Source organism: Sitophilus oryzae, unplaced genomic scaffold (assembly GCF_002938485.1).
Source record: "Sitophilus oryzae breed Bouriz unplaced genomic scaffold, Soryzae_2.0 scaffold_1389_pilon_pilon, whole genome shotgun sequence".
NCBI lineage: Eukaryota > Metazoa > Arthropoda > Insecta > Coleoptera > Curculionidae > Sitophilus > Sitophilus oryzae.
Genome location: NW_022146047.1, coordinates 1301174 through 1313753, shown reverse-complemented (window position 1 = coordinate 1313753; position 12580 = coordinate 1301174). Strand labels below are relative to the sequence as shown.

The window sequence follows — 12580 nt, the reverse complement described above, 5'->3', positions numbered from 1 at the left end:
GTCAGTGCTAGTTGGTAAAAGATTCTGGCAATTTTTTTTAACCCTAATCTTTTATTTATATGTTCCTTATTAACTTCAGTAATTTTATGGAAATAGATTAAAGTACTATAGCCACCAACTAAGAAGTATAATAAAATATACAGTACCTATGTTCCCAGATTGTCTTTGTAAGAAAAAAAAAATCTGTATTATTAACTTTTTGGGAAAAGTTCATTCTTTCTACATGTTTTTACTGGTTCTAAATGGTTAATCCCGTTTATACTTTTCCAAATTTCCATACCGTTTTAGAGAAAAATGAAAAAAATACGAAATATAAGTAGTTGATTTATATATATATATTTCCTATACTATCTTTACTATATTAAAAATAACCATCTATTAATTAATAATAACCATCTATCAAACAACGAAAACGAAACGATATTACCGTAAAAACGCATTTTGATTTTTGAGGAAATTCAAAACAAAAAATCAATTTTTAGCCGACCATACCAATAGGTATGGTAGGCTATTAAGATCGGCAAGAAAAAAGTTTTTTTAATTTCACTCAAAATGAGTTATTTTGGTCATAAATGACCTAAATACAAAATATTTTCATGGTGTCTGTCTGTCTGTCTGTCTGCCCGTCTGTAACACGATAACTCAAAAACCGCTAAACCGATTTTAACCAAATTTGGCACAAAAATACTGTGGCACCCGAGAATCTGGCCATTAGTTTTTGGTGGGGGTGAGGGTTTGGTGAGGGGGTATGGGAGGGGGTTAAAAATTTAAAAAAATCGTAACTTCAAAATTACAGTAGCTAGGGAAACGCGGTTTTCAATGTAAGATTAGGAATAATATTTGCAAGAAAATTTGTAACAACATCAAAATCAGTCAAAGTAGCAGTTTTTGAGATAAAAAAAAATTGAAAAAATTCTTTTACTTTGAAACTAAAAGAAGTGCCTTCCAACTTTTTATTAACATATTTTAGTATGGGCGGCTCTACGTGCCTCCCGGCGCCTATTTTTTTCTCTAAAACGGTATGGAAATTTGGAAAAGTATAAACGGGATTAATCATTTTAGAACAAGCAAAATCTTTTATGACGAATGTATTTGTCTCAAAAAGTAATTAATAAAAAAAGTTCCTCTTGTAAAGTCAGTCCGAGGACATACTGTATATGAAGTTTGCTGAATTATAGCTCCAGCCAAAATAAATTAAATCATAGGGTCTATTTAGAGTAATATGAAGATAAACCTAAAATATTTGAAACTTTAAATTGAAAGACAAATTAAAAATAAGATGTTTAGAACCAGTAGGTAGGTGTTAATGGGTATTTTTGTGTACCTACACATAATTTTCGCAATGGTGTTATTTGTCCTATTTTATAATGTACCCAGTAGTGAAGAATTGTTCTTATATTCTCATATCTTTAAGTTACATTCATGAATACTTTATATTGTTCAGTATTTGTAATCTGTGTTTTTACGAAAACCATTCGTGTATGAAAGCGCAATAGGAAGTTTACTTCCCTTGAAAATGTTTTTAGAATAATTATTTTTAGCATTAAACATAACAAGGTGTGCATGGGTTTTAAACAAACTTAGATTTTTTGCAATTGCATCTTATAAATACATATAAAATCTACTTTAAGTTAATTTGATATTTTGGGAATATATACATATTTATTTTTGCTCAAAATAACGTAAGTTTTTAGAAGTAGTACATAGTACATATACATAAAAGTTATAATATAACTGTAGTCGTGAAGATTTTAATTTCCTTGCTTATTATAACAGTACTTAAAAGTTTACATTTGAAATGTTTTCTTAGAATCGGTTTTATATTTATAAATACAGTTAAATGCTACAGAATTGATTCGTATTTGATTATTTTTATTCTCAGGATTATCCCAGTATTTCTGCAGATGGCATATTTAAAGAGTCACTTATATTTGTTTAATTTGTTGAGTAGGTACTTAAAATAGTACTACTATTTTAAGGAATAATAGTTGTATTTTGTAAAACTTTTCTTTATATATAATTTGTTCTATAATATATAGAGATATTTAAATTTCTCTCTAAACGATTTAATGTATTTACTAACAAGAAGTAGTACACCAGAGAGTGAGGGGGGGGGGGAAGATTCGGCTCATTATATAGGTTGAGGTAATATAAAATATATGTATGGAAAGTAGATTGAATAACATAATAATTGAATGACATCCGCCATAGAACACATGTATCTAGGTACTGCCTAAGTATTTTTTTGCGCTAAAGCGTTAACTGATGTTTAGTGTCAAAAGCTATAAATCTTCCGTGGTGTATACTGTAGGTTTTTTTTAGTAATGTTTTTGGACTATTATCCCAGTTTTTACTATTATAATATACCGGGTGCGTCTCAAAAGTGGCTCATCCCTATAATTTTTTTTTCAGATAAAACAATGAGATTTGGTATGTTAGTTTATCGACGGTTGAAAGGAGAAATGGCTAATACGCCACTTTTGTGGAAATTGAGTTATTTATACCTTCGAAATCAGCGAATTTTTCTGCGTCGATCTACTTAGCTTTCATCCTAATAATCCTATGGTTTAGCGCATTAAACATTTTAAATTTTGAATAAATTACAAGAAATATAATGTCTTAAAGGACAGAGTTTCAAAATAAAACAGACAAACAGGTCTTCTGTAAAGTTACGAAAGTGGCGTATTAGCAGTTTCTCCTTTCAACCGTCGATATGATTATGAAATTTAGGCCAGTGCAAATAATTTTGAATTTGCAAAAATTTTTAGAAAGCTGCGACCATTGAACATGAGGTTAGCCTTAGTAACCCTTATTAACATACTAAAAGTCCCCATTTGTCAGATGTGTGCGTTATCAAAAAAAATCGGCCGCCATCTTGAATTTTGGTACTTTTTGGGAAAAAATGTAAATAACTCGAAAACGGTGCGTTATAACGAAAAACTTCAAGAGGTAAAAATTAAAGAGAATAAAAAACTCTATCAGATATCTCTATCATCTATCTAGAAAACTCTCAGATCAATAAAGAATGGTTTATTATCCTAACGCAGTGACGCACAAATTTTTTTTGAAAATCGAGCAATTTTTAAAAGGAATCACCGAAATGCAAATTACTATTTTTTAAGCTTATTAACAAATAACATGGATATTCAGCATCAATTCAACTAAAATACAGTCCTTGTGACATTTTCAAGAAATATTTATTGGTGGTTTAATAACATATCAAAATTAACAAAAATTGTCAAAGCTATCCTTTACTAAATGCATGTGTACTAATAATGTGCGAAAGCAGCCTCCACCTTGTTCCGGTCGGGGCTATTTGCACTTAAACCAAGGTCTTTTTGTTACCATTTTGTAAACAACTTGTTTTTAAAAATACAGTGACAGTTTGAAAGTGACAGATTGGAAGAAAAAAATAAAATGTAATAAACTACTTGCGAATGTCTTTTTGGCGTAAATATCATCTACGATCTTAACCTAAGATCTTAACACTTTTTCATTATGAAAAATACATTATAAACATACCCCTACAAATCGAATAACAATAATTCAAATTATGACCATTTTAATAAAAATGTGTTACCAACTTGTAACCTAACTTTGCAAACTGTCATCTCTAGAAAAAAAATGAAATTTACAATTTTATTCGATTTGTTCTTCATCGACCGATATTTGTTTGTTCTCGCAAGAATTACCATTACAGTTACCACACAAGCATGAACATGACATATTGGATTTTAGACATGTACCATTGCGATTAAAAAAAAATAGTACAACAAAATATGATTTAATCTGCTGGTCTATATTCTTGTGTCAGTGTTACGTAATTTTTAAAAAATGCCTTTAACTTCAGAGCAAATATCAATTATATTTACGCGATTAAGGGATGGGGTTCTCATAAGGGACATTGCAGATGCATTAGGGATAAACAAAAAAACAGTGTTGTTGGCTAAATCCAAAAAAAAATTCAATAAATTTAAATATCCTTATAGACCAGGAGTTCCATCTGGGACTACTAATTCTTGTACTACTTTTTTTTATCGCAATGGTACATAGTTTATTATATCCAGATTTGCAATTACAGTAAATCATTTTCAATACAAATTCTGGTGCCACTGCGTTTGACATTGTTTTTAAAGGTATCCGTTTTATTACTCCATCCACATTCTGTTGCCTCTTCTCCGTTATTTAGCCAATACTGCATTTATAAATAGGTCCTATAATTTTCAGCTGCGTTAGTTGTTGGAGGTAAGATAGCTAAATCAAAATTTTTACTATAAGTACCTGACGAGATGTAAGGGCTTTATATTTAAAATACCTCAACTGATCTAAATCTTTTGCTAGCCTATGTCGACCATATAATGAAAATAAGAAAAAATACTTTTCCAGCTTCGACTAGCTCAGATTTTTGTGCTGCAGGATCTAAAAAAAACGGATGTAATTTGTCGCAGATGAGGATCTTTTTGCAACGTTTTGAAAGTCGCCAGTTTACATTACATTTTATTTTTTTCTTCCAACCTGTAGCCTAATTTTTCAAACTGTCACTGTATTTTTAAAAACAAGTTGTTTACAAAATGGTAACAATAAGACCTTGGTTTAAGTGCAAATAGCCCCGACAGGGACAAGGTGGAGACTGCTTTCGCACATTATTATTACACATGTATTTAGTAAAGGATAGCTTTGACAATTTTTGTTAATTTTGAAATATTATTAACCCACGAATGAAAAATATTTCTTGAAAATGTCACAAGGATTGTATTTCAGTTGAATTGATGCTAAATATTCATGTTATTTGTTAATAAGCTTAAAAAATTAGTAATTTGCATTTCGGTGATTCCTTTTAAAAATTGATCGATTTTCAAAATTTTTTTGTACGTCATTGAGTTAGGATAATAAACTATTTTTTATTGATTCTAATAGAGTTTTTTATTCTCTTTAATTTTTACCTCTGGAAGTTTTTCGCTATAACAAACCGTTTACGAGTTATTTACATTTTTTTCCAAAAAGTACCAAAATTCAAGATGGCGGCCGATTTTTTTTGATGACGCACACATCGGACAAATGGGGACTTTTAGTATGTTAATAAGGGTTACTAAGGCTAACTATTTTCAATGGTCGCAGCTTTCTAAAAATGTTTGCAATTTCAACATGGTGAATGTCATAACTGCACTGGGGTAAATTAGGATTCATTGACATATTCAATTGTTTTCGGTCACTTCCGGCTTCACCGGAAACGACTAGAACTTTTGATTTTTAAATGGCACCCTCGGTATTTTTTTACTTTATTCGATAAAAATGACACTCTGAATAGAATGACATATAATATGTCAACTTTTGACATTTTCTATCGAGTAAAGTAAAAAAATTCCCAGGGTGCCATTTAAAAATCAAAAGTTATTGTCATTTCCGGTGAAACAGGAAGTGATCGAAAACAATTGAATACGTCAATCAATCCTAATTTATGTCATATACTAACATACCAAATCTCGTTTTTTTATCTGAAAAAATAAAAAAGTTATAGGGGTGAGCCACTTTTGAGACGCACCCTGTATACCAGAAAATGTTTTTTTTTTTTTGTATAATACGCGGACAGTCGTCTTCAATCCCCTATGTCTATCAATCCCATTATACAAGTATTTTCATAGATAAGAGCTATTATTCATTGTTTTTGCACTATAGTGTGCAATTCTATAAATGGAATGATGTACAGGGTGGGTCAAATTCGACGCTTTTAAATGGAAACACCCTTTTCTATAGGAGATAGACAAAAACTAATATCGGTGTCTGGAGCTCAATTTTTGTCAAAAACATGATGGTGAAAACCGCACATCAATATCTGTTATCGTTTCGGAGTTACGGGGTGTTTTTCAAAAATATGCATTTTTAACAAATCGCTGTAACTTTTTTGCTATGGAAAATTTTGTATTTTTATGCAAACATTTCCAAAGCACCTTTTTACGTAGAATTTAATGGTTTAAGTATAATTTTTTTAAAATTAATAATTTAAGAATTATCAACAGAAAATTTGATTTTTTATGGGACACCCTATATATCTTTAATTAGCTGAAAAGAATTTAAAATTACCTCTCCAATAATATAGCATACTTGATATTTTGTTATAATGCCCTTCGAAATACAGATTTTTCAAAAGTTCGCCACTTTTAACTAGTAGGCTTTGGACCCCTCATTGATGATATGCCCTTAAAGGAACTCGAAAACATATTTTTCCAGCAAGACGACGCACCGCTTCTGAACGCTAAAGTTATCAGCAAATTTCTGCAGCCAATTTCAAGAATAATTGAATAGCTGACCAAGAACCCAGCCGTTGGCCGTCGAGGCCGCCTAACTTAGTGCCCATGGATCTAATCCTATGGATATATTTGCGGAAGAATAAAGGTTCCTTATTCTTCTGTATAATCTAGACAAGAATTAGAAATACTTAGCAGTTATGAGAGGGTATCTTTCACCCACACTGAGTTAATGAATTCCGCGAGAAATGTTCAAAAACTGCCCTGTCTGTCCATAACAGAAGACGGTCGATATGTCGAACACCTGTAGCAAAATCTCATGACCTGGTTTGCTATTTATTTTTATTGTTATGAGATATAGTTTAAATGTGTTGATGTTGGTTAAATATATTTTAAATTGTTATAAAATTCTGCATCTTTCATAGCAAATATTATTTTTGTTTTAATTGACGCTCACAGCTAGAATTTTTTTGCATTACAGTCGGTGCCGTTCAAAGCCTACTTATTTAAAGCGGGCGAATTTTTATATACTCTATATCTCGAAGAGGAATCGAGCAAAATATCAAGTGTGTTATATTTTTGAAAGGTAATTTTAAATTCTTTAAATTTTAATAAATTATAAATATACAGGGTGTCCCATATAAAAAATCAATTTTTCTGTTGATAACTCTTAAATTATTAATTTTAAAAAAATTATACTAAAACAATTAAATTCTACGTAAAAAGGTGCTTCGGAAATGTTTTCATAGAAATACAAAATTTTTCATAGCAAAAAAGTTACAGCGATTTGTTAAAAATGCATATTTTTGAAAAACACCCCGTAACTCCGAAACGGTAACAGATATTGATTTGCGGTTTTCACCATCATCTTTTTGATGAAAATTGAGCTCCAGACACCGATATTAGTTTTCGTCTATCTCCTATAGAAAAAGGTGTTTCCATTTAAAAGCGTCGAATTTGACCCACCCTGTACATATATTTTTTGCTGACTAAATCTAAACTTTTCATAATTCATAAAATTCTTATTCCAAAATATAACCAAAACAATATCTATATCTAGTCCAAGAAAATAGGCCTTTAAATACGAAGTTTTGGTAAAAACTTGAATTTTTTATTTTGAAAGATCTAAAAACGAATTGTGAAATATTTTTTTAAATTAACCCCCGAGAAGAGGTGAAGTAAATAAATAAAATTATTTTTTCGAAATTTCGAAGAAACGGTAAGGAGAGTAGAAAAAAAGAGTTGTAGAGCGTCCAATTTTACATAAAAATGGTATCTATATTTTTTTTACTCAGATCAAAATTAATCGAGATAGGATGGCTAGAGGCTAGGGGACAGCTTTTATTGAAACATTTGTTTCAAAGTCATTACCGTTTCTCTGAACCATTCTTACCGGGGTGAATTTAAATAAATCTTGAAATTTATAATTTTCCAAACAAATTGAATAAAAATGTTAAATATATATGAATTTTTCAGCAACCTATAATTTTTTTTTAATTTCTTCTATCATCCGCTAGATTCTAGCCACCCTATCTCGGTTAATTTTGATCTGAGCAAAAAAGTATAGAGATCATTTCTAAAAACAACAGGTTTAGTCGTGACTGACGAAGTTAAGAAAAAAACTCAAAATTTAAGTGAGGATGCAGTCAATAATCACCACACAGGCTAATAAAAGTACTTTTTCAAATTTGTCAAGCTTTCGAGAATTTTATTCCCATCATCAGGACAGTTTGACTCAGTCAGTTAGCAAAAACAACATCATCTGCACAAAAAGGAGTTTAAGTCACTGTTCGATGAAGCGCGAAACAACAATGTAGACATTAGTCTTTTTAAAAATATGTTTTGTTTTAAAAAGTAATGTCGTTGGATATTTATTTTAATATTTTATAAAGGAAATTTCCTTGTATTCCAATGTCATATTATGATGCTAATTGTAAGGCCTTTTTGTACAGAGGATGTTCTTTTTGAATAGGCGATTGTCATTTAATGTAAAATGTTTATCGGCAATAAAAAATTGAGAATTAAAGACGTTTTAACTAATTTTATGAGTTTTATTTTTTATTTGGTTAGGTTGCAGTTGTTAATTATTATATGCGATTAAAATGATAGACACGACTACCACTGTTAGTGATCCTCCCGTTAGACAGACTATATGTTTCCATAAATATAGTTTTTTTTTAAGTTCAATAATAATTAATTTTCAGGCCTTACGCCAACGAGAGCTCGAAGAAGCCAAAGGCCGGGCAGCCCAAATGGAGAAAACCATGAGATGGTGGTCAGATTGCACCGCCAACTGGAGAGAGAAATGGTCCAAAGTCAGAAACGAACGCAACAAGGCCCGAGAAGAATCCAAACAACTTCGAACAAAACTCGAAGCCTCCTTAAAAGAATCCTCCTCATACAAACGCGAAAAAGACGACTTACTCGCCCAAAACGACCAACTGAAGAAGGAAATCGAGAAAATCCACTTGCTCCTTCTCAAACACGCTGGCCAATTTGACAGTCAGATTTTCGAGGCCTTGGGAGACGATCCTTTGAAAGACTTCTCCTTCAGTAACGGGTCTCCATTGAAAGACAGCTCGCTAAGAGGTGCTGCGTCGCCTTTGAGAGATCTTTTGCGTGATCACGAACGGGAAAATGGTGTGTCTTCGTCGCAGAGCAATCCGGAGTGTGATAGCACGTCTCCGGTGAATTTGGATGGGAAAGATAAGGACGGTGATGAGTTGAGACTGTCTAAGTCCAGTCCTGAGCATGAGGCTGCGGTGGATGACGATTACGTTAGTCAGAAGGTGTCTATGCTGCAATTGCGGCTTGAAGAGGCGACGAAGACTATTGGAATTGAGAGGGAGTATGTGTTTAATTGCTTATTATTTAAGTGTCTTCAAATTTAAACAGTTAAAAAAAGTAAAATACTGGGTATTTTTCAATAATGGCTCATCCCTATAACTAAGATTTGTTATGTTAGTATATGACAAAACGATTAATTTGCGTTTATTAGTTTCAATTATTATTATTATTAGTTTCAATAATTATATACCGAGTGCGTCTCAAAAGTGGCCCACCCCTATAAGTTTTATTTTTTCGCATAACAAACGAGATTTGGTATGTTAGTATATGGCATAAATTAGGATTGATTGACGTATTCAATTGTTTTCGGTCACTTCTTGTTTCACCGGAAATGAATACAACTTTTGATTTTTAAATGGCACCCTCGGTATTTTTTTACTTTATTTGATAGAAAATGACCTTCTGAATAGAATGACAACATGTCAACTTTTAACATTTTGGCATATGGTTTATTTGAAATTGTAACATGCGGTTCATAACGACAATTTGACTCGAAATGCCAAGTGTGTGGTATCAAATTATTCGTAAAAAATTGTTTTTTTTCAAATATGCTAATGCGTCACCTTCGTCTCGTTTTAAAAAATTGAGATATAATTAAAAATACGATTTGGGCATCTTTTAACCGGCCAGGACAAGATACTAAAAACATTAGACGATCAAATCTATTTTCCGAAGCTCCTTGATTAAAAATTAATGTTTTTAGTACAGCCAGCATCGGCACTTTGAAATTTAAAATACGATGTTTTTTAAGCGAATATGTCAAATGTTGATATATGATATGTAGTTCCATTCAGAGGTTAATTTTTGTATCAAATAAAGTAAAAAAATACCGAAAGTGTCAATTAAAAATCAAAAGTTATAGTCATATCCGGTGAAATTGGAAGTGACCAAAAACAATTGAATACGTCAATCAATCCTAATTTATGTCACACTCGTATACTAACATACCAAATGTCGTTTTTTTTAGCTGAAAAAAATAAAAAAGCTATAGGAGTGAGTCACTTTTGAGATGCACCCGGTATAACTAATTATTTCCGGCCATTTTCTGTTTCGCCGCAAATGACTATAACTTTTGATTTTTAAATGATACTCTCGAAATATTTTTTACTTCATTTGTTAGAAAATTACATTCTGAATAGATCATATCATATGTCAACTTTTGACATTTTCCATTAAAAAATAGTATTTTAAACTTTAATCTAAAGTGCCATGACGATGTTAAAACTACTATTTTTTTTAATCAAGGAGTCTTGGAAAAAATATATTTGATCGTCTAATATTTTTCGTGTCTTCGTGGACAGTTAAAAGATGACCAAATCGTATTTTTAATCATAACCAAATTTTTCTAATGGAACGAAGATAGCTCATTGGCATATTTGGAAAAAGCATTTTTTTACTAATAATTTGGTACCGCATACTTAGTATTTTGAGTCAAATTGTATTTGTATTTATTGTCGTCTCGCACTTTTTTAAGAGAAACTTTCAAAAGTTGACATGTAATATGTCATTCTATTCAGAATATCATTTAATATCAAATAAAGTAAAAAAATACCTAAGGTACGATTTAAAAATGCAAAGTGCAACAGGAAGTGAAAATTGCCGGTGCAACAGGAAGTGACCAAAAGTAATTGAATACGTCGATCAATCCTGATTCATGTTCTTTACCAACATACCAAATCTCGTTTTTTTATCCGAAAAAATAAAAAAGTTACAGGAGTAACTAAAAACTTAAAGTACACCCAGTACATACGCCATAATATTATTAATATAATTTCATAGATAATAGAGCAATAGTATTCCGTAATAAAAATGTATGTACATTCACAAAATGTGGTCATTCATCTAATTGATGAGTTTTCTTTTATAGAGAGAAATCTTCTTTGCACAGAACCATTGAGCGATTCACCAATGAATTGCAAGAAGCTAAAGATAAATGTGATGAGTTAAGAGAAGCTAAACAAGAAGCAATGCGCGAGTTACTATCTTTACAAGACGAACATGAAAAAGAAATCCAGATTATCAAATCTGATTTGATGGATGAGGCGAGTAGTCGGGAAGGAATGGACAAGAAATTGAACGATTTGCGTGGAGAGGTCAGTATACATATATGTTTTGAATGTCATTTATTTCTGTATATACAGTGGTGGCCAAAAGTATGGAAACTTTTTTAATTTGTCATTTATGCTGAGAAATTAAAATATGAAATAAAACGTCTTATATAATCGTGACCTACAAATAATTTCCTACAAAACCTAATACATTTAAATAAAAAATTACAGCTATCAAAAAATATATAAAAAATTATGAATATTTTCTTGGTCAAAAGTATGGAAACTTAAGAAGAATGTTTATTAAAATTCAAGATAATATAAAAATTACTAATATTTAGTGGAATATCCCTTTGAATTAATTACTTCTCTACATCTTCGTGGCATCGAATCGATCAATCTCGTACAATCTTTACTGGAAATGGCCGCCCATTCAGTTTTTAGCGCTTCCCATAATTCATTTTTATTTGAAATAGAATGGCTTCGAATTTTGCTATCCAAATGATCCCATAAATTTTCTATGGGGTTAAGATCCGGAGACTGTGAGGGCCAATCCATTAGTGGAAAATTATGTTCATTTAACCAATTTTGAACAAACCGAGAGTTGTGCTTGGGATCATTGTCTTGCTGGAACAACCATCTGAGTGGCATTTCTTCATCAGCATGAGGCAGCATATTATTCTCCAATATGTCTTTGTACAAAAAACGGTCCATTATCCCATCAATTTTAACAAGAGGACCAACACCTGAGCGAGAAAAACACCCCCATATGATTATACTCCCACCCTCATGTTTTACTGTGGGCATCTGGTACTTATGGCTGTACCGTGTACCTTTTGGTCTTTGGACATAACGTCTCCCGTCACTACCAAACAGTTGAAACTTGCTTTCGTCGCTAAACAGTACAGTATTCTATTTCTGATAAGACCAGGTGAGATGATCTTGAGCAAATTTAAAGCGGGCCATCCTATTTGTCTTTGATATTAGTGGTTTCTTCACCGCAACTCTTCCAAAAAGTCCCATGTCATCCAACCTTCTTCTCACCGTGCGTGCAGACACCGATATTCCCCTTTCACCCATTTCTCGAGAAATGTCTGTGGATGTTTTTCTTGGATCTCCAATTGATATTCTCTTCATTACTTTCATTGTCCTGTTGCACAACTTTCTTGGTTTTCCTGACTTAAAAGCTGTTGAAACGTTCCCTGTTTTATTAAATTTACGAATTATTTTCGAAACGGTGCCTTTTAAAATGTTTAAATTTTTACTCATTTGAATTTGTTTATAACCGCTCTTGTATAATTCAACTATTTTATTTTTTAAATCCGTAGAGAAATATTTAGACTTGGGCATGATGTTTATATTTATCTGAAGCAAATCGTACCGTTTATCAGCTTAAACTAAATAATTTTAATGTATTTATTTATGGTTTCCATACTTTTG

General features: G+C 31.5%; 1 protein-coding gene across 5 annotated transcripts in view; it reads left to right on the top strand.

Moving 5' to 3' along the window:
* LOC115875519 (coiled-coil domain-containing protein 102A) overlaps positions 1-12580 on the top strand; it is a 31540-nt gene that overhangs the window by 5832 nt on the left and 13128 nt on the right. For all 5 annotated transcript variants that reach the window (XR_004049018.1, XM_030890994.1, XM_030890995.1 and 2 more), the window contains exons 3-4: positions 8450-9093; positions 10960-11185. Coding sequence is in view for 4 of the 5 variants with exons in the window: in XM_030890994.1 (XP_030746854.1) it covers positions 8450-9093; positions 10960-11185 (870 nt within the window). In the remaining variant the exon portion in view is untranslated. The remainder of the gene's footprint in view (positions 1-8449; positions 9094-10959; positions 11186-12580) is intronic.